Source organism: Siphateles boraxobius, unplaced genomic scaffold (genome assembly GCF_051911475.1).
Source record: "Siphateles boraxobius isolate OS27281-9 unplaced genomic scaffold, OSU_SipBor_1 19, whole genome shotgun sequence".
Taxonomy (NCBI): domain Eukaryota; kingdom Metazoa; phylum Chordata; class Actinopteri; order Cypriniformes; family Leuciscidae; genus Siphateles; species Siphateles boraxobius.
The window spans coordinates 30,904,508-30,928,389 of NW_027508799.1; the positions used below are offsets into that span (position 1 = coordinate 30,904,508).

The window sequence follows — 23,882 nt, forward strand, 5'->3', positions numbered from 1 at the left end:
TCTTCTTTATCCCCTTAAGACTCATCCCGCTTACTACACATCGACCTCATCCTGTTTGGATGGAGCTTCTCTTCTCACCCATTACAAGGATATAATGAGGCCTGGCTGATTTTCCCCCTCATTGTGCACAAGGTTTAATCACTGTCCGATGCACACGCTACCATTATTAAGGGTGTACAGCTCACATTTTGCATGTAGAAAGGTAGGTTTTCACAACCAGGAATCCAAGATCCTCCCATATTCATATTATTGAACAAAGTGAATGGAAGTCATCCAGTAAATGCTGAAGTCCGGCTGTGTGGAGCCGCAACCTCTCCCTCACTCCTTTACCAACAAGTGGTGCTGGTGCTCGGCGAGTGGTCTAGTTTTATGAATATTCTAACATCCACAATATATTATGATTAAAAGAAGCCTTATTCTCACACAGGCTGCATTTATTTGATCAAAAATACAGTAATATTGTGATATGTTATTACAATTTCTTTTTAATGTATTTTAAAAAGCTATTTATTCGTGTGTGGGCAAAGCTTCCGTGTCACATGAGCTTTCAGAAATCATTCTAACATGCTGATTTGATGCTCAAGAAACAGATCCTATTTTTAATGTTGAAAACATTTGTGCTGCACATTTTTTGTGGAAACAGTAATACATTCTTTCAAGATTCCTTGATGAATAGAAAGTTCACAAGAACAGAATTGGTTTGAAATAAAAATCTTTTGTAACATTATAAGTATCTTTACTGTCACATTTGATCAAGTTTTTGCATCCTTGTTGAATATAAGTAATAATTTCTTTAATAAAAACATACTGACCACAAACTATACAGTATATATAGTTGTTGTTTTGAACACTTTTTCAGTTTTAAGGGCCAATATAAACCATTTTTCCTTCAATGGAAATCCATGGAACGGGGCCAAATCGTTACTGGCTTTGGCACCAGCACCAGCATGGTGAAAAAGGAGTAGCTATCTTTCTAAGCATGGCTTGCTGTAAACTACATCACCCAGAATACCTTTTGGTGCTTCAGTCTTGGCGCAATTTCATCTTTCTGTTGCTGCTTTCTGGAGAGGACGTATTTACCATCCTAACAGTTCTTATCTATGTCGCCAGATGGCGGACTGGATATTTGGCAAGACATTTGTGCCCAATGGAAATTACTGTGCAAGATTTGATTTTGAAAAATGTGTTTTTTCCATTTTTGACTTGGAGTATATTCTTAAATGCTTCAGCTCTTTGTTGCTTGACAGACATGTGTGATGTGTCTTATGAAGAAGCTGAAGCATTTCCACTCATTTTTCATTTTTCTTCGTATTAACTGCTCATTAAATAGCTTTTTCTTTATTTATTTCTTTTATTATGTACCACGTAATCCTCATTGCTATGCTTTGTTCTTCAGAAAGAGGCTTTTTTACTCATACTTATCACAAATATTAATGTGCTGACAAGATTTTGACCATTTTTGTACTAGTTTAGCTAATGGTACTAATCAACTATCTCATTAAGTCTCTAAATAGTAAGTGTTGAAAATTTCCATGGTGAATCCATTTCCATTTCACCACCCTTTTGCCCTCTTGTGTTGCAATAAAAACAACCATGGCACGCATGATGATAAAGCCCAGGCAGATGCGAAGCACTGTTTTCTGTGCTCCGATGGAAAGCCAGAGATGGTGTTTTAATGTTGTCATCGTGACCTGTTTTGCAGGCTGGAGTCAGAGTGATAAAAGTGTCACTTTAGCCTCAGAGCGGACGCCCAGGTGCTCGATAGGGCCTCACTGCCATGACTTTTGTTTTTGTATACACATGACATTATATGTACAGTTGTGCTCTTAAATTTACATACCCTTTGTATAATATGTAATATGTTTTGCATTTATTTAAATTGGAAGAGATAAATATAATGAAAAAAAAATCTTGAAGAACCTTATATTTTACCAAACAGGTATTTTGGTACTCAACAATATCGTATAAAACCTGATGATCATGTTTTCCAGCATGATTAGAGATGATCCAAAGAGCATCTTGTGCTTCAATGGATAAAAAAAAAGCATTTCACAATGAGTTCACATGATCACAATCACAAATTTGTAACTTTTTTTTAGCTTTGTTTATTTCCAGGTTTAACTTGAATGCAAGATTTTATATAGCAGCTCATATTTTTGATTCTCAAATCTGTTATTTCAAATTGTTTTATGAGGGCCGAACGTAATAAAATAAAAAATCATCTCTTATTTTTAGATCAAACATTTTGCTGATTATGTAAGGTGTATGTAAACTAATGAGAGGAACTGTATATGAAAATATACATGTACACATTGATATAGTCTGTGGAATTCAGATTGTATCAGATATTTCAGTGTGACATTAATTAGATAGACTTCCTCTTTACGACCGTCTTCTCTCTTCCTCTTTTCCTCTCCGCTCAGGGACGAGCAGCACCAACACGGTGGTGGGAACTGGTCAGAATCAAAACCAACCGCCTGTCTCTCAGTCCCAGAGCTGCAAGGGCATGTTCACAGACGAGCTGCACAAATTGGTGGACAACTGGGCCAGGGATGCTATGAACCTGTCACAGGGCAAGAGAGGCTCCAAGCACCAACAACAAGTGGCGCCTCAGGGTCACAGCTACGACGTAAGACTTTATCCTTGAGACACTCAGACCTCACACTTAAATTTGAAGTTATAATACCTGATTGACATACTCTTTTTTTATTTTATATTTTTATTTTTTTTATTCCTCCTCTTCTCAGATGGTCCCGCCTGCCAACATGGGCCGTAAGTACTCGGCTCCGGGCCAGCTGTGCCCGAGCATCGCTTCAACTTTGAGTGGCCACTCGCCCTTGCCCAACACTCCCGCTACCTCTCTGGGGACCCGGAAGGGCTCCTTGTGTCCCACGCCACAGTACGGCTACCCCTCCGCTCCTTACAGCACCCAGTGGGCTGGCTCTGCTGCGCCCACCCAGGCCGGTCTGCTGGCCACGTCACAATCCCTGGGCCAATATCCCCAGGTGCCCGCTCCTTTACAGACCTTCCACATCAGCACTTTGCAGAAGTCAGTCAGCCACCCGGGTGGACCCAACCTCAAGACCACGTAGGGCAGGGCCTAGCCGTGCCAGGCCTAAATAACTCTCGAGTTGGGGGTGGGGGCAGTCAGAGGCGAGGGGGGCGGACTGAAAGTGGACTTAAGCAAGTATTTGATTGCATTGCAGAGATTCTGTGATAAGAGTTTCCTTTGGGTGATTGAGAAGGATAGACGCCAGAATCATCCTGCATGCTCACGGATACGCCACAGGGATGATGCACAACGACCCAAGGGATAAGAGAAGATGAAAATAAAACAATGGACACTTTGAATACAATGTTACGTGGCCAAAGAAGGTGTGACCATTTTTATTATTAAGGTGTGTGCATCCTTCACCACCCAGCCCCAAACATTTGCTAAGGGGCTTGACTTGTGTTTAGAGGTTTGCTGACCTAAGCCACCTCCACCCATCCAAGAATCCATCTATCTGTATATCCTCTTGATAAATTCATACATCAAGCATATCACCAAATAGAGGTCAGTTGGGTGCTGGTGAGCGAACCTAGTGTCCTTGTTCCCCTCTTGCCCTAAACCCTCTGCTGCAATGCCATGGAATAATGCAATAATTACAATGGTAGAAAAAAGCCCATTTTAAAACACAGGAAGTGGCCTTCATTAGATAAAACAAAAAAAACAATGTACAGATATCCTTTGTTTTTAAATTGGGTTATTAGGGTTTTGATTCCATTTGCTTGGTTGGTTGGTTGTTGTTCTTTCCCTATGCCCTTCAAGCCGGCCTTGTGTAGCAGAATGTTAGGGACTTTTTTTTGTCATGTGTTCAGAGGCCTCTCATCTGCCCCCAAGGTTTGTACTGCCAAGCTCCTACAGCTCCCAGCATGCTTTGCAGCACATTCACACGCTTACAATCCTCTATCGGTTTTCTCATTGGGCCACACCACAAGGTGACGTGTAATATAGTGGATACAATCAGTTGGATTGGGGTTTGGATATGAAACTAGGGGTTGCAGGACTGTGAAATCACACACGTTCTGCCACGGAGGCCCGTGAAGCTTTAAATCTATGACTAATGTAACAGCTTTTTCTAATCATGGCAGCATTAGGGGCCTCTTACGATAGTTTAATCGAGACATTCAAATAAGAAGTCGTGTTCTGTATGGACCTGTATTTACTCATCAGTTTTTGATGTTAAAACACTGTGATTATTATAAATGTTGTTGGACAACATTAGCTGAAAAGAAAAGTAGACAAAAAAACATGAAATTTTGGAGGGTTTGGGATATTAGCATTCATGAGATGTAAGGCTAGCTATTTCATTTTTCACATCTTATTGGAGACACTTTAACCCTTTTCCCCGTTCTACTTTCTTTATATTATTAGATAAATGTGAATGTAAAATCGATTCAATTAATGTACTTGAAAAAACAAATCTTTCCCTTTTTCTCTATGCCCAGTGAGCTTTCTGAAGATTCTAGTGCCTTGCGTTATTTTTTTTTATTTTTTTTGCTTCAGGGTTTGATATATAAGGCAACGGAGAGTCTCAAGCATTGCGCTTGGTTGGAGTGGTGGTCTTTGGTCTTCACAGAGGGTGAATATTAATATATTGCGGAAACGAGATGTCGTTTTGAATTTGCTACGTCTGAACCCATTTGATGGCACACTCCTAGCCTTTAGGCGGAGTTGCAAAAGGCTTCTTATATAAAGTGTACAAATACATGATCCAGCCATTATATCACATTCAAAGGCTGTGAAAGTACTTGAGGGTTGAGTTTTTTAGAAACTTTGATCGGTCTAAGTATGCAAGCGTAAGTTTGCCTATCATCAGTGCACCCTTCCTAGCATAACCACGGTGTCTTTATTTTACAGATGGATTCTTAAACCGCATGAGCAGTTCTTGTGAAAGTGAGGGATCGGCTCAGATAGAAAGGCAGGATGAGGGAAGTTAGTAGGCATGGGTTTAGGGTTAGGTTGTAAGTATTTCAGAACCTCCAATAGCTTAGATGTTTTTGCAGCACTGCTTAATTGGTTTTGACACCATCCAGTGTCAAACCCTCTCCGGTGAGTGTAGACAGGCACATTTGACTCGTTTAGTAACAGATGTGACGGCAAGTGTAACTTCACGAGCCATAAAAGGACCAGAAAGGTGAGAAAAGACAGTTAGCAACCCTCACCGACACAAGAGCGCGCAACTCTCTGCCGAAGCAGCACAGTTGAAGAGTAATTCTCACTGATTTCTCATCAAACCTCTTCTTTTTAACTCACACTGCCCATATAAGTTCTCCTGTCACTGTACTCATGTCAACGGCCTTCGGTTTAATGTCGGATCAGTAGCTTCTTTTGGGGGATCTCTCTCTCTCTCTCTTTGTAGCAGTCGGTTAAATCACTCTTATAAATGCTTTGGTTTATTCTAAATACTATTAACTGCATTAGACCTGCAACGTCAGACTACTCTTTAGTTTCACGTTTTGCACATTCGACTGTGCCGATGAAAAGAGAACAGTCCTGATTCACCAGAAACTAGCATTTTATTTGGGGTACAAAGCATAGTGGAGAAGATGCTCTTATCACCTTAACTACTGAAAGGACTTAATTACAACTGGTTACGTACTGCTTAATGTGCTTTCTGTGAAACGTGTGGCACAGGAACGACACTTTAGGTCAACTGTACAATGTAGATTCTCAACTGGCTCTCTATATTTAAAATAGGTTTGTTTTACCTTTTGCTTTGTACACAACGCTTTACCTGTAGACAGCTCGTTTTTACCCACTTTACGTCGTTCGGTTCGTTCAAACTGTGAACACATCAAAAGGTCTTTAACAAAGAGGTTCCATCTGCTCAGTGTTCAGACTAATGAAATCTGTAATACTACCTTCTGAGTGCCATGTCCCTGTTCCAGATCCAAGTGTTAATTTGCCCTCGCTGTAAGAAACAGGTCATCCTGTTTGACTGTAGAGGGCGCTTATGTAACTGCAGTGCAGGACCTTCAACATTTAAATGAGATTCACCTCTGACCTCTGATGTAAATGATAACAGCACCTTGAAAAATACAAAAACCTCTTTTTTTTCTTTATCCTTCACTTTACTTTGACAAAATTGTTTTTGTAGCATGCGGATGTGCGAATGAGCCATTCAGTATCGATACACATTGTGATTATAACTTTTTTTTTTTGCATGATACTTCAGTTACACAGAAAAAATGCACACAAGCTCACTAAAAAAGTATCTTATTGAATGAAACCCTCCTTTCTAGTCGCTCTCCTGTGGAAAGAAATACAACAGAACAATGTTTACTTAATGCTACTGACCTGTCATTAAGTTATTTTGTTTTTTACTGCTATCTGATCCGCTTGTTTTGCTGTCTTTTGAGTTTCTAGATTTTCTTCTGGCGACTTTCATTAAGTATTTTTTTTTCTCCGTATGATATTTAACATTGTACAAAATGTTAAAAAAAATTCCTTAAAATGAAAACCAAACAAAAACAAGTAGGGAATCATCTGCAATGGTTTAACTGTCTGTTTTGCACTAAGTATAGGATGTTCAAGCTTCATAAAACTGCGCTTTGCGCTCCAATAAAACAGCATTTGTTACCTTATTTGTAAACTTAATAAAAGTCATTTAAATAAATCAAGTTTGCCTCTCCTTATCAATTCATACTGGATCCTGGATTAGTTATCATGCAGTTTAGAGCAATAGAGCTGATGACATACTTTGATACATAAGTGCATTTAATTTCAGTTAATTTATTATGTCTCTCATGAACTACTAAATACTGCAATCTGTATTATCAGTGATCCATTTCAGAGTGTTATTTGTGCCCACCTTTAATATGTCATGAATGTCCAATAATTATTTGTTCAAATAGCAAATCTGCATCTGATGTACAAAGAGAACGTTGAGGTTTTTTTTTCGTTGTTGATAAAATAGTGTATTAATATGTACTTTATACAACACTGCACCCTACCATTTCAGGACAAATTGAGTGTTATTTGCATCTATATGATAAAGGTGTGAATGACACCATGTGTGCACATGCACTCTGTGCCTCGTCCTTCCAGATGTGTACATGCAGTACATTTCTTTTCCTTGAGATAAGACCCTCTTCTTCATATTGGTAAAACATTGGATTCTTTCTGAGTTGGACCAGCAAATCAATCAATTGAGGAATTGCAGTTCCATATCCTTTTGTACTTTTTAATTGTTACAAACACCCATGGCCATGTATATATACAAAACTTCTTCACTGCTTATTCATATTTAAAAGGCTTTTGTCTGCCAAATTAAATGTGGCTTAACCAATATATATACATATATCGTATATTTACGTTCCGTCATTTCACTTAAATGACAATTAATAGGTAATTTTCATTGCCATTTAAGTGAAATTACTGAACTTAAATATACAAGCTTGATAAAAAATCATTCCAGAAGAAAATTTCAGATGGTACTTAGAGGCTTTTGCATCTGAACTTCATATATATATATATATATATATATATATATACATTTTATGTATATATATGAGCATCTTTGAAAATATAAACTTTTCTTTAAAAAATTCTTAAATTAGACCAGCATCAAATAGTTAATTTCTAAGTTAATTTCTAATGCAGCACGTTTCAATAGATAAGATATTTCAAAGATTATTGATTTTCTTTATAATGGAGACTCTTGTACATCATTGGCCAGTGTTTTCTGCCTTTGTAAGACTGAGAACTACATTATTTTAATGCACTGATTCTATGCTTACTTGGTTCACATTTCTACACTCTTGGCATCTTGACAAATGTAACAAGGTCGATGCAGAAACAACACAGATACGCATGGGATTTAAACACCTGCTGATGATTTTTGTGATTGTTCAGTTTTATAAAGGTTGTGAGGATCAGGAAACATACATACTGTATCTAATAGAAGCAAGGTAAGGAATTTTTAACACTGAATCTCACTTCAGTTTATTGCCACTTTTAAGACGCATATTATCTTTACATTTAAATATTTGTGTCAGACATCTCTATAATTGAACCTGTATTCTTTCTGACAGATATGGCAGTCTTTTATGGTCTTCGGCTGGTGTCTCTGGCCGTGCTGATGCTGGCGTCTCAGCTGGACTTTGCAAGTGCTGTTCGGGTGTTTGGCTTGCATGCCAGAGACCTCACCGGTGATGCTTTCGGAAACTTTCCCGATCCGTACCTCAAGGTCTGGTGTGGCTCTACTTTTGGGGGGCAGACAGAATTTCACAAGGATAACAAAAATCCTACATGGTCTGCACAGTTCAACTTCCCAAACTGCAATCCATATGAAAACCTCAAGCTGGAGGTGTGGGACAAAGACCTGAATTTTGATGATCACTTGGGCACATGTACCAGACAGGTGGAATATGGGACTTTCGCAGTTACTTGTCATCTGAACAAAGGAAGTCTGTTTTATAAGTATGAGTTGATACAATAAACCTTTTCTTAACAGCTTAGAAACAAACTGTAAGTAGCGTGATAGGAATAAAGTGTAGCAATATGCAATATAACGTGTATGTGTTGCATTAGTACGTTCATTAAAATCTACAGCTAACATACTTTTCTTCTTTTTAATTTTTGCATTTCATTAAATGGTTTTACCATATAGCCCTGCTTCTCTTCTCACAGATTGTTGCAAGCGATACATTCCCCATAAACTGCACATCACATCATGGCACGCCACATAACACTTTTCATACTTGTAGACATGAGTATTTTACTCTACTTTTTATGCTACAGAAAGTGTAGTATACATTCAATGTGCATAATTGATAAGCCATTTACAATAAAAGGTGTCTTGCTCCTTGGATTTTTTTTCTTTCTGTAGAATATACAATTTTGTTTAAGCTAACCATGGCACGTTCGAATCTTTTCAATGAATCGATTGATCCACCTCACACAACCGGTCTGATTCTAAATGGTCCATTCAAGATTCGCACCACAACGTAAGTTATGTCCGTAACTATAGATCTATGAGACCGAACAATGACCTATATAACATCCAGGGTGAATCAACCACTTCCTCTTGCCTGGAACGCCCCACTTTGTCCCAAGTGACAAGGGATGGCGATGGTCATCGTTCAGTCTTATAGATCCAGAGTTATATACATAACTTACGATCTATTTCGACCTCACTCAGACCATCACCCTGGTCTTACCTTGGATGACTTATACCACCAGGGTCACAAGGGACTAGTATCTTTTCCCTCCCCTGTCTATTCTCGTGAACGTGCATGGACTGCTCCAAGAGGCTGCAGCACAGATGTCTGAGAGTGCTACCCCCTTGAGTGCCGCCCAGGAAGTAGCCATGCTCCTGGTAGAGTGAGCAACCAGATCACCGAGATAGGTTGATTTTGGTTGACATAAGCTTGTGAAATTGTATGGAATGAGACAATCGTTGCTTAGACACAGGTTTGCCTGCACACTTCTTGTCAAAGCATGCGAATAGTAGCGTGTGTTACTGCTGCAATTAATGAGTATGCCCAATGTATGTGTGCAATGCTGTAATAGGACATAGAGAAAAATTATCCAACCCTGCACCCGAACAAAGGGGATCTGGATGGAAAGCATCAAGCTCAATTACCTGATTTATTGTACTAGGCTTAAGGACCTTGGGTAGGAATGACAGGTTTGGCCAGAGAAAAAAAACCCTGTTTTTTCCGCCTTCCATCTCAAGCATTCTTCACTGACTTATAAAGAGTGCAATACAATTCACCAACTCTCTTTGCTGAACATATCGCCAGGAGGAAGACTGTCTTCCATGTCAAGAACTTGAGATTGGCATGCTCCAAAGGTTCTAGGGATGGGACGGTATGAAAATTTCATATCACGATTATAGTGACCGAAATTATCATGATTATCAATATTATCACGGTTTTGTTAAAACAAGATGAAAGTGTTAAAAAAGAACTGATGCTCACACTGAAAACATTTCAACAAGTTTTATATTTGAGAATCAACAAACAACAAAATAAAACGAGCAGCTCTATGCACTTTTTAAAGTAAGATTCTATTCTGTGGCATTTCCTTCCTTATAATGACCGTCGTCAATAGCAACGCTTCAATAGCATGAAGCTATAACTCAGCGCTCATCCATGTATCACAACGGACGCGCGCTCCCATTTCATTCAGATACAACTTGTCATCTTGCGTCTCCGTTTTTGATTGTATTGGAAATGAAATCACAGTTGATTTATTGTTTACAGAATTTGATAATATTGTTGTGATCATCTTGTCTGGACGAGTTTTGTACACTGTACAAAATGGATTTAACAGGTAAGAATAGAGACATTCATCTCTATTCAATAGCCTATGTCCCCGTAATTATGTGGTAAAAAAAATCGGTGTTATAAGTGTACAATGAATATACATTATTATCTCTTAATAGTCTTGTTTGAACTTGTTCGTTCGTCTTTGGCTAAAAACCACTTGCTGCAAACTTTTCTTCGCGGATGCTTCAAGTTTGTCAAGTGAGTGAGATTAAATATTTCAACTCAAAACAACATTTTGTGCCCAATTATTTCCCAGACGTAGTTTTAGTATTGAGATCAAAGTTAACTTGCCTTGCGTTCGCTACAACAGTGTGTGAAGGTCACACAGGACGGCTCGGCAGATTTGAAGTGTTTACCACTATCACAGCGACTTTTTTTGTGCATGTTCTGCAGACAGGGTAACCATTCTCGATTAAGTTTCCCTCAGGATTTTTGTAAATGCCAAAATACGACCACACCTCAGATTTGGTCCTCTTAAAAGGCTGAAAAATCTCCCGAACACGGTCACTGCCTTCCGCCATTCCTTCTCGAAAAACAAACAAAAAAAAAAAACAACATTGCGCGCTGCGTCAGACTGTTGCTGGCTGGACAGGATTTATAGTGAGTTATTAAAAAAATCGCGATAATCAAATACGGTTTTAATGATAATTTAATTTTAAACGATAATACTAACCGTCAGTACATTTTATCATGGTTTATAGTGAAACCGGTAATCGTCCCATCCCTAAAAGGTTCAAAAGGTGCTTTGGCCAGTGAGTGTAAGACAATAGAAAGGTCCCAAGAAGGTGATCTCATACTTCTACCTAGGCATAAAAGGTGTGCACCCTTAAAAAATTTAGACACCAAAGAGTGTTTGCCAATATTTGCACTGTCCACTAACACATGAAAGTGGGAGATGGCTGCAATGTAGAAATTTATGGTATTAACTGATTTCCCCGAATCCATCAATGATTGAAGAAACCGAAGAACCAAACTGGTGTCACACTTGGCCTGAGCTAGTCGTTGGTCTTTACACCAATATTCGCCACTTGCTAGAGTCCATGTAGATGGTGCCTTAGAACTATTTATTGTCCTCAATACAGCTTCATCTAAGTCTTTAGAGAGGGACCGAGCAAAGGCCATACCCACAGTTGTAGTATCTCTGGTCTTTGGTGCCAGATTTGGCCTTCCGCTTGGGAGAGGATATCGTCTCTCTTCGGTAACTGCCAAGGGTAACCGGAGACCAAACATACAAGGGTCGGAAACCGATGTTTCTTTGGCCACCTCGGGGCCACAAGTAAAACCTTATGACGGCCCAATGCTACCCTGTTGAGCACCAGGTGAAGCAAGGGTAGAGGGAGGAAATTCATTCAACAATTCTCCCGCCCATTCTTGAGATAGTGCATCTATCCCCAAATGACCTCCCTGGCTGTTCAGTGAATACCATACATCGAAATGAGTTGTCTCGGTAGTCGCAAACAGATTGACCTTCGCCATACCGAAACGCATACTGCCTGATGCCATATGAATCTCACCACTTCAGGATGGAGACACCACTCTCCCGGGGGAGGTCCAGTTCGAGACAGCAGGTATGCTACTCTGTTTGCTACTCCTGGTATGTACACTGCTCTGAGTGATAAGAGCTTCAGAAATGCCCAAGACAGTAGTTCCTTTGTCACCTGGAGACATCACGCTGATCTGGTGCTGCCTTGGTGATTGATGTGGTACACTGGAGACATGTTGTCCGTTCTCACCAAAACATGGTTGTTCTGCAACAACAGGAGAAAAGCCCTCAGGGAGAGATGGACTGCCCTGAGTTCCAGTACATTGATGTGCTCTGAGGAACAAGGGGGATTCCCAGAGTCCCCTGATGGACCTGCCTTCCCAAACTGCTCCCCACCCCGTTAGAGAAGCATCTGCCGTTATCACAGACTGCCTCGCTGGGATATTGCCTAGAGGAACCCCTTGTGATGGGTAATGTCTTCTTGTTCCAAGGGTGTAATATTTGGATACACCTTTGTGTGACCTTTATCTTTACATGTCTGTGTAATTTGGGATGTAAGTTGTAGTAGACGGTCTCTGAGAAGGCCGAGGGGACCACAGTCGCTGCCGCTGCAATCATACCCAACAATCACTGAAATTGAATTAACTTCATTCTCTTGTTCAGACGGAATGACTGAGCTAGATTGACCAACTGTACCACCCTCTGGGGTGACAAAGATGCAGTCATCAGTTGGGAATCCAGCAAAATTCCCACAAACACTGTCTGTTGTCTGGGAATTAGATTGCTCTTTTCCCAATTCACTTTGAAACTGAGAGACTGGACATGTTGAAGCACCATTTCTCTGTCCTTCATGACTTGACTGTGAGAAGGAGCACAAATTAGCCAGTCGTCCAAGTATGATAGAATTTTTCAAACCTGCTCACTGAAGAGGACGAAGGGCTGCTGAACCATCCTGGTGAAACCCTTGGAGACAGAGACAGGCCAAATAGAAGGATCCTGAAAGTTATGAAGGGCAAAGTTTATAAGTAATGAAAGGCAAAGTGAAGAAACGGGTAATGATTCTGACAGATGGGTATGTGGAAATATGCATCCTTTAAGTCTATGGATTCCAGAATTTGTGCTGTAGCCAGCATTTTGAAGGGCAATACTTTTATGAATCTGTTCAGCTGTCGTAAGTCCAGAATGGGTCGAAGTTCCACGTCTTTCTTTGGTACTAGAAAATACTTCAAATAGAACCCTGTGAGCTGTTTGCTGGTGCTTAATTGCTATTTTCTGTAGTAAGACCGTGATCTCGTTTGGCCAAAATTTGCGCCTGGACTGGGTTTCTGACTAAGGTCATATGAACCCCTGAAAAAGTAGGAGGGCACCGTCTGGACTGTATATTGTACCCTGTATTGACGGTATCTAGAAACCAAGGCTCTGATGTTACCTTCTCCCAACTGTCCAGGCATAGTTGGGAGATTTCTACGGCGACTCTGAGATTGCTATGTCTGGCCTCCCTGGGGTTTGAAACCCCTGGTAGTACTTCTATCGTTTCTTAGGCGGGTTATTCAATTGTATCTCAATGCAGCAGTTCAGTTAAGAGTCTGGAGGCTACTTGCTTCTATTTGCGTTCCTTTGGGGATTCTTTTTGTCGGCGTAAAAAGGGGTTTCCCGGGTCCGTTGCTTGGCTGGTGGTCTCCTTGTGCCTGGATAGATGTCTTGGGCGGCCAATCACATGATGTGTTGGTGGATGGATGGAAAGTCTTTGAAGTTAGAAGCGGCTTTGCAGTCGAAACGTTTTACCGAAACTTTGCAGCAAAACTTAACTTAGAACCGAGACTCTCAACGGAAAAGAAAAGAGAACTAAAAAAAAGAAAGAAAAGTGAGACGATTAATTAAATGACTTGAATGAAGCTGTTTAAACCCATGTTTTTCTGATCTTGATTTGGGTTCTTTTTGTCTGCTCGTCTACATGGTTACTCGTCCGTCTGTTACTCTGTCATGGCTCTCATGATGATGTAAATCTATTCTAATGCATTCTGGAATCTTCTTCAGCATAACTCTCTCTTCAGCGTAACTCTAAGGCATTGTTCGGGTCTAAGATTTTAAACTCAAATGTTTGTCCAGCCTCCTGGATGAGTTTTGACTCAATCAGGCCCTGATTGAATGACCCAATTAGGCCCTGTCTTTATTTGAGAGGTGGCATTTTCTTCATGACTCATCGTAAATCATGCGTTATCTCTGATCTCTTTACTCTCCAGCTTTAGCCGAGTACAGAGGGTAGCCTACAATTTAGACATGATTCCTATTATAAGAACACAACACATTTTTCACAGATTTCACAAATCACAGATTTCAATCAAGCCATCTTCTGAATTAAGAACATATGATCGTACTGATAGGAAACTAGACACACTTTCATTCAAATATCTAATAGTTATAACAATTACATGATTTAAAGGGTTAGTTCACCCAAAAATTAAAATTATGTCATTAATGACTCACCCTCATGTCGTTCCAAGCCCGTAAGACCTCTGTTCATCTTCGGAACACAGTTTAAAATATTTTAGATTCAGTCCGAGAGCTTTTTGTCCCTCCATTGAAAATCTATGTATGGTATACTGTCCTTGTCCAGAAAGGCAATAAAGACATCATCGAAGTAGTCCATTTGACCTCAGGGGGTTAGTTAGAATTTTTTGAACCATCGAAAATACATTTTGTTCCAAAAATAACAAAAACGACGACTTTATTCAGCATTGTATTCTCTTCTGGTTCTGTTGTCAATCCACGTTCACGAGGCCATTCACGAGGCCATCCGCTTTCACAAGGATATTTTGTGATTGGCCAATACCGGCAGACTGGAGCCAATGGAAATGCTTCTCCTTCGGCGCGTGTCTTATTCTTCTGAGAACTTCAAAGCAGACCGCTTGAGGTAAATTATCTGGAATGATTTAATTGATTTACGATGCCTAATATGTGAGAGTGTTATGTCTTAATGATCCGCTCTGAGTTCGTGGTTAGCATAAAGGTGCTTGCTGGTGATGCCGAGTGTTTTTTATGCGTGTCATGTTATCCTTTATTTATTAACTGTTATGAGTTTATTTTGCACCGATTCACTGATAGTGTGAGGATGTATGACGTCACGAGTATGTACTAGTTGAGTGAAGTTGGATGTACATACATCTAATGAATGAGTGTTTATTCATTGACAAAGCTTCAAAAAAGGTGTTTTGACTGTTTTTATGTCAGGCAGTACAACCAAATAGTAAGTGAGTATGGGGCGAATAGAGCAGGAGAGACGGAAGAGAAAGCAGGCAGCAGCGTCATTGTCACAGAATATTGAACATATGTTCAAAAAAACTGACAAACAGGGTAAGGCTGTTATACATAACCTATACAATTTGATAGCTAAAAGTCGCCAACCCCACTTGAGCAGAAGGCAGCTGAGGTTGTTCCTGTTATACAGTGAATTTTCTATCTAAGATCTATAAACCACAAAATGATAAAAACAACAAAGTATTTTTAATTTATGTTATAGGCTAGGCTAAACTGCTTCTAATCATACATATAAATCATGTGAAACTAATATTTTTTTGTTATTAATATAATTTTTTTTTTTTTTAAATGTAGGCCTACCTTGTTTATCTTCCAAAAAGTATGAAGCCAACTGCTACTGGATAACAGGAACATATAACTTTGTGGTGATTTTTTTTTTGTAGGGAGGTTATGGTTATCCATGCCAAATAATATACAAGTGTATTTCAGATAATGAAACGGTTGGATTCACTTTACACTACATCACTGACCAATGCGTATACTGTATATTTACAGATGATTCACAACAGCTCAGCGAAGGTCAAGGTGAAATGCGACAGCTCAGGGAAGGTCAAGGTGAAATGCGACAGCTCAGAGAAGGTCAAAGTGAAATGCGACAGCTCAGAGAAGGTCAAGGTGAAATGCAACAGCTCAGAGAATTTCAAGGTGAAATGCAACAGCTCAGAGAAGGTAAAGGTGAAATACGACAGCTCAGGGAAGGTCAAGGTGAACTGCAACAGCTCAGGGAAGGTCAAGGTGAAATGCGACAGCTCAGGGAAGGTCAAGGTGAAATGAGACCGCTCAGGGAAGGTCAAGGTGAAATGCGACAGCTCAGGGAAGGTCAAGGTGAAATGCAACAGCTCAGAGAATTTCAAGGTGAAATGCAACAGCTCAGAGAAGGTAAAGGTGAAATACGACAGCTCAGGGAAGGTCAAGGTGAAATGCAACAGCTCAGGGAAGGTCAAGGTGAAATGCGACAGCTCAGGGAAGGTCAAGGTGAAATGCGACAGCTCAGGGAAGGTCAAGGTGAAATGAGACAGCTCAGGGAAGGTCAAGGTGAAATGCAACAGCTCAGGGAAGGTCAAGGTGAAATGCGACAGCTCAGGGAAGGTCAAGGTGAAATGCGACAGCTCAGGGAAGGTCAAGGTGAAATGCGACAGCTCAGGGAAGGTCAAGGTGAAATGCGACAGCTCAGAGAAGGTCATGGTGAAATGCAACACCTCAATGAAGGTCAAGAGGACCCACACCCTGTCATGGAAGGTCAGGAGATATTTAATGATATAGGATTTTTCATTCAGGCCACAAAATCGGTTGAAGAAATCTTAGAGAGTGTGCGTAAGATGTCTGATGGCCAGAAATACCATTTACTCAGGAACCACAACAAGCCTTCTAAAAACTTCATTTTTCCAACACAATTGACCCTTCGCAGGGAGCTTGATTGACAGGTGATCTGACCAATCATACTTCGCCATCCACCATTTTGACCGACAAAGCAGTCAGGAGAGTTAGTAGATTAACATGGGAGGATTTGAACTTGAAAAACTGAATATACTGATGCCTTTCCGCGGTTAAAACAACATTCCTTCTTATGTTCATTCATGTTTATTTGATGCTATAAATGAACTAGAAGGAAGAGATGATCGGTTCACGAGCAGCTTTAACTGATGCTCTACAGTGATCTGTCACGACACATTAAAGAGCCACAAAACGGTATTTATTGTTTACATTTCTTTTTAAAAATGACCAAATTTGAAAGGTGAGACTTTGTTTAATATGTTTAATATCAAAAGTAACCGAAAAGTAACCTGGTCTGTCCTGTCTGTCAGCGTATTGTCAGTCTCCTCTCTGATCCGTGATGTATTTTTCACTGCGTGAGAACATGGTGTGTGCGTGAGAGCGACGTAGCTTGTCGGACATAGCGACAGTAACTAAGGGGGGTGGGTCTTTGCGAAGGGTTAATTCCTTGCTGGCGTCAATAGGGCATTCAAACTCAGATGGTTGGAGGAATATGGCTGTAGGTTGGTGTATAGTTTCAACCTTGATGGTCTCTTCTGTGTGTGTTGTGCCCTGATTGTCAATGCCAAAGAGAGAAAACAAATGGGAGTGTTAGTAAATGCCTTATTCACAAAATGGCACGAGAAAAGCATGGTTATAGGCAGCCATTCAACAAAAGCATATAACTTGGCTGCAGTTGAAAATGCTCAGTTGTTTCTCCAGTCAGTTGAATAACCTCAGACCCAAACCTCTGTCCTTATGGACAGTAAGAAGAAAGTCAATATCAAAGAAAACAGGCACAAACTCAAGTCTGTAGCAGAGAGTGTACTATACTGTGGTCGCCAGTGCATTGCACTTAGAGGTACATCTGAGGAGCAGAATACTACTGGCAATCCTGGAAACTTTTTGGCCCCGATGAAACTACTTGCAAACCATGATGAGAAGCTGAAGCAGCACATGGAACGGCCAAGGCTCGGAAATGCCACCTACCTCTCGCCCCAAACCCAAAATCAGATGATTGACGTGATAGGAACACGGCCGCATTAACAATAGGGCTAGGCGGGGCTAAAGCCCCGGAGCCCGAGCAAGGAGGGGGCCTGTGATTGGCTGTGGAGCAGATTGACTACTACTAGCCATCTGATTGCCAAAGCCTTACCACGCCCCCCACAAATTAGCCCTGTTATTTAGTGGTGCTTTGCCGTATATTCCATGCATTATCATGGAATCATTATCATTAATATTATAGTGACCGTTCGCAAAAACCCGCCTTTTTTAGTTACTGTGTGACAAGCCAGGCGGCTCTCACGAGTCACGCACATCATGTTCTCACTCACGCAGTGAAAAATACATCGCGGGGCAAAGACTAACGTTACACTGAGTGACTACGCGCCGACATACAAGAGAGAGCTCAGAGCAGCTTACTGTTGATATGAAACAAAGTCTCAACTCTCAAATATTGTCATTTAAGTAATTTAAACAATACTTAAACAAAACTTTTTCAAGTTCAAGTCAACCGACGTTAATCTACTGACAGCTTTGTTGTCGGACAAAATTGCGTATTCGGTGTTATGATTGGTCAGGGCGCCTGTCAATCAAACCCCCGTGGGCAGCAGGGCATGGTGAATTGAAACGTCACGTTTTAATTTGATATACCACTCAAATACATTTATTCTATATTTAACTTGTGAACGACCAAGCTGCTGCTGCACGTAGGCCTATCAGATGATGACTGCCTGCGCCTTATTAGAATATACGCATCAACCAATCAATCGCCTCCACTCTTTACTTCATTCTAGACTATTCTTAAAATTGTCACGCATTATCTTCGTCTTCGATAGCATAGCTAAAAATGTCATCTTAAAAAAAAAACATGTATAAAGCTGATGATCACGGAGAAGTTGTGAAACAGCAAGTGGGCCGGGCACATGTTGGAGCAGATAAAGACACAGCGTCATCATCGACCCCACCAATTTTCGGTAAGTTGGATTATTAACTTGATGGATGTATGATATTGCTTTTTGTGTTTGATCAAACTCTATATTAGCCTAAAGGGCTGGCGATAATATCCGGTAGAAATATGTCAATTTTGCTGCGCCATCATGATGTAAGTTTATAATTTAAACGCGTTTTTAAGCATTGTGGTTTAGATACAAATTATTTTAAACAGCTCAGGCACAGTAAGCAGTGGGAGAGAATTCATTTTGTAAATGCTCGTTTTGAGACCATGGTGAACTTGAGACGGTTTTTGCCCAGCACTTGCCCAGGTCTTAAAGCGACAGAAGCTGCTAATAAAGCTGCTGTCGCCATTTGTGTCAATAATGTTAATCAAACATCAGAAGGAAAGTAATTTACTGCCCTTGACTGAATCACTTTTGTAAAATAAATAAGAATGAATGTTGAATTTATAGTGAAAACTATGTATTGTATATTTGATTTCTTTATACAATATATGTGGGGTTTTTTCTCTCTCTCTGTAGTTGGTGACCTACAGTGGTGGTGGGGGGGGGGGGGGGGGGGGGGGGGGGGATTACTAAACCTGTAGTAACTCATAGCCCCGGGGCCCAGTGAGCTCTTAATGCGGGCCTGGATAGGAAAGCGAATAATTCAGGCACAGATTGTGGACGAGGTCGAAAAAGCACAGATCTATACAGTTATGGCTGATGAGGTGACATCCCATAATGCAGAGCTGATGCAATTGTGTGTAAGATCATTTTTGTGGACAAAGACCTAAATATCAGGGAGGAATTGCTGGAGATTTGCTCTCTGCCACGAATCATAGGCAGCCACATTGCAACTGCAATTAAGGATGTGCTGAGTCATCTCAACATAGAGATTGGTGATTGCAGAGGCCAGGGGTACGATGGTGCCAGCAACATGAGCAGTGAAAATGTTGGTGTCCAGGCTCTGATCAAGAAGGACGCACCTAAAGAAGTGTATATGCACTGTAATGGGCATTGCCTGAACCTTGTCATTGCACGCTCCTGTGCTCTTCCATTTGTTCATTTCATTCATTGCGCCTTGACACCAGTTCAAAACTGAGTCCCAAAAGTCCCCGCAAGAAGCATAACTGTACGTTCACACCGCCGCCGACTTGAGCGACAAAGAAGCTCTGGCCGCCCTGTCGAGGACGCTTGTTAAAAAGTACGGGGAAGCTTATTGAATCTTGTTGACGCTTGTTAAAGCTTGTTGACGCTTTGGTCGCTGTGACGTACCAGCATTATGTTCGAGAGAAGAGAAGTGTCACAACATGAAATGTAAACAGAAAAACAAGCAATACATTGACACTAGAAACCTTTTATAATTTACAGCATTTTTATATTGCCTATTCCACATCTCAACGCACGTATACAGCGTGCCACAAAGAAACGGCCAAAGTAAGGATTGTGCATTAAACATTTGAATTGTTTATTAATAAACTAGTGTTTTCTGTCAGTTTTCGGTTCATTTATGAGACGCGCTCCAGTTCACGCGCCGGTGCCTATAAATACTGGATAATTTATTAATCCAGTTAATTTGTTGATGAAAACATTGATTAAAATGAAGATACAATTTATACAAAATTAAATTTACTTAAAACAAAACTTAATAAGTGGTCAGAATTATGTCTGACCCATTCCAAATGTTTTCCGATATATGGTGACTCAAGCACTGATGGACCATTCACACCTTTATTACTCCGTTAATAAAGGAGTCCGGACATTGGAAAAATATCAGTCCACATGCGTTTTTTAATATGAGGGAAATAGACATGCATGCAAGCGTGACACAAAAAATCTTTAAACTTTAGGTAGCAAAATATTTTTTAGAAAATTCTACTAGACTAACGTCACTCATAATTCATGAAATTCCACACATCCACCATCTCTTGAGTTTTATTAAAAATCTTTAACTTTTAGGTAGCAAAATATTTTTTAGTAATTCTGTCAATTACACTTCTGGAAATCATCTCGCAACCCCCCCTCGCTGTCTCACGACCCCCCGGGGGGTCGCAACCCCTACTTTGAGAACCCCTGCTCTAGAAGTCATCGCACTTGGTCTCCATACAGAAGATTACATCCAAGATGTCACCACTGGATGGCAGGGCTAGTACAAAGCAGAGGTCTATAGTCTCTTGTCTGGGCTCCAAAACTTCGGTTTCATCCTGACCTTCCTCACCATCTATCAAGTCTTGTCCCACCTTACAGGCATCACAGTGAAGCTGCAAAAAACCTCAGTTGACATCGTGGAGGCATTTGCATGGTAGATGAGGTCAAGAATATCTACAAGGAGCTATGTGAGACAATTGAGGATGACTTCAACCAGATCTACAAGCAAGCCATCGGATGGCTTCTCAGGTCGATGTTCAGCCTACCAGTCAACCACGTGTTGCTGGAAGGCAGACACACAGAGAAAATGTACATGCTGAAACTGTGAAGGACTACTATCGTTGCAACATGGCTATACCTTTCCTAGACCATGTCATCTTGGAGTTTGAATCCAGATTCAGTCCTCTATCTGTAACCGCATCAAGGCTCCTGGGTCTAATTCTGTCTATACAGTGCAACTCAGGTGTGACAGTGGACATTTCTGAAGTAGTCCAACTTTACCAAGATGACTTACCTTCACCAGAGCTGATTGACCAGGAACTGAAACGCTGGACACTGAAGTGGCAAAACAAGCCATCAGAACAAAGGCCAACTTCATGTGCTGAGGCAATCAAACAATGTGATGCGCTGATCTACCCAAACATCTTAAAGCTTCTCAAAATAGCTTGTACTTTGGCAGTCACCTAATGTGAATGTGAACGGTCGGCCAGCACTCTCCGGAGACTGAACACATACATGCGTAGCAGCATGGGAGAGGACCGCTTAACATCCCTGGCCCTCATCCATTCACACTATGACATGGCAGTCAACCTGGATGAAGCTGTGAATATATTCTCTAAATTGCACCCAAGAAGATTGGAACTGACCAGTGTACTAAATCCATAAGTGTCAAGACAAATACAGCAACAAGCAAAGAGGCATTGACAGAGAGTCAAGAAATGATGATGAGAAGAATTATTATTAATATTTCAGTAAAGTTCATTAAATCTATTCTGTTGTTAGTGTGGTCTTTAAACTTATGAACTGTGTATGGACTGACAAATGTGTTACATGAGGAAGCAATTTGACAATGCAGTAAATATTTTAGGTGCATCAAAAAGCGTGCTCGTTAACCAGCAGACAAGCTAATCCAGCACAAATTAGTGTATAAAAAGTCACCAAAATTAAGTATTTGAACCTCATAATTAAATACAACAGGAGGTGAAAAACACCAAAAAGGTCCACTTTTTGAAAAAAAGAACCCCCCCTTTCAATAGGCTGGCTACGGACCTGAGTTGTGTGGCAGGATGGCGTCACTTGATGAGGCGCCGTCATTATCACTCCTCAATGGTTTTAGGTGTGTTCCTGAGGATAATGCTACAGTGGAGGATCTGTTAATTGCAGTTGGCGATCAAATTGGTCACGAGAACACTGTATCTGCCTCACGGATAAATCAGGCTGTCGTCATTTTTTGAAGGAACAAAATTTAGTGAATCGTTTGATAGTAAATGCCCTTACTGTTAACAATGTAGATTGTTTCAAAGCAGCTTTACAGAGATAAACATATAATTTAAGGTAACAGAGATTGGTTTGGTTTTATAGTGGCTCTTGAAAAATGTTTTTTCCAGCTAAAGTTAGTTTTGATTGATTCACTTCCGTCTAAATGATCATTTGTTATTAAATTAGGGGCCGCTAAGACGTCACCGTTCTCTCTAAACAGACTTTAAACGTGAACCTGTGATAGACGCTGATGGCGTTCACATGCACATTAAGAATTGATTCTATAGTTATGTGCGTTTGAATGTGTGCAGGTTTGTAATTCCTTACAAACCATGCCTAAACAAACTACTTGTCTATAAATTTTGATGCAGAATTTTTATTTTATCTTATCACTTTGGGTAGGTACGCGAACCGAAAAATTCCACAACGCTTTATCTGTAGAGTGGTATAGGGATCCTCCATAGGGAGAGGCTAGTTGGCACTTCAGCACTGCATTGTCATCAGGTCCAGGCGAAAGTCCTTCGTCAGATCTGGAAACCTGCGCACATATATTCAAACGCACATAACTATAATCAATTCTTAATGCGCATGTGAACGCCATCAGCGTCTATCACAGGTTCACGTTTAAAGTCTGTTTAGAGAGAACGGTGTCGTCTTAGCGGCCCCTAATTTAATAACAAATGATCATTTAGACGGAAGTGAATCAATCAAAACTAACTTTAGCTGGAAAAAACATTTTTCAAGAGCCACTATAAAACCAAACCAATCTCTGTTACCTTAAATTATATGTTTATCTCTGTAAAGCTGCTTTGAAACAATCTACATTGTTAAAAGCGCTATATATATGAGGCTGACTTGACTTGACTTGACCATGAATGAGTATTTTATGTCCTTTCCACCACAAATTCCACTCAACTTAATTCATCAAATCACAATGAGTTTTATTATTTCATAGACTGTAGCACGCTTTACACCATTAATATTTAAAGAGCCTATCCTCAAAGCCTCCATATAAATTCAGATGGGAAATAAAGAACAAAGTATGATAGAAAAGCAAAGAAAAGACACCGTGTAATACATGGTTTACAATTTTTTAGATGTTATCTTTCTCTTACTCATTGCTTTACTTTTTCTGATAGTGCGAAGAAGCTTTTTCAAACGAAAACGCTTCTTCTCACAAAGTTCATCAACTCCAACAGTCTTCTGATAAAAAGTTACAGAGTGAACAATTGTCTACATCAGAGAAGAAATCATTTATGTTGATTTGTTTACCATACGTTTCATCCAAAAAATTGTTCATTTCTTCCAGACACGAATCTTTATCGAAAGCTCCCGAAAAACCTGTCTGAGATGCATTAAATACACTTCCCTGTTAACTACAGTATCATCAGACTGCTCCTCCTCCATTTCCTCATTATTCAAGATGCTTGAAAACGATTCAATTCCATCCTTTGCACTTTCCCTCGTTTTAGTTCCACTGGTACTAGCTACTTCTTTGTTAACATCAGAAACTAGATCAGTTATGCTAATCTCCGGGGCTACAAAAGCTACAACATCCTCATTTCCCGTGTCAACAGCCGGTAACACAGCATCTACATTCACACCACCCACCTCAACTGGTGGAACAACCTCATCTTGGTCCGCATCAACGTTATGTTTTCGCTCTCGTCCTCTGCTCCTGTCGTGTTTTCTGCACCTGTTTTCTTATGTGGACACATCAGGCC

General features: G+C 40.3%; 1 protein-coding gene across 27 annotated transcripts in view; it reads left to right on the forward strand.

The window, feature by feature from the left end:
• Positions 1 to 6,662, forward strand: part of wnk1b (WNK lysine deficient protein kinase 1b) — a 79,726-nt gene extending 73,064 nt beyond the window's left edge. For 23 of the 27 annotated variants that reach the window (XM_077235002.1, XM_077234974.1, XM_077234978.1 and 20 more), the window contains 2 exons: positions 2,424 to 2,629; positions 2,748 to 6,662. In XM_077235002.1, coding sequence (XP_077091117.1) covers positions 2,424 to 2,629; positions 2,748 to 3,092 — 551 coding nt within the window. In that variant the 3' untranslated portion in view covers positions 3,093 to 6,662. Of the gene's footprint in view, positions 1 to 1,702; positions 1,755 to 2,423; positions 2,630 to 2,747 lie in introns of all 27 variants that reach the window. The other 4 variants (XM_077234985.1, XM_077234986.1, XM_077234988.1 and 1 more) reach the window with 1 other exon arrangement.
• Positions 6,663 to 23,882: the final 17,220 nt, after the last annotated feature.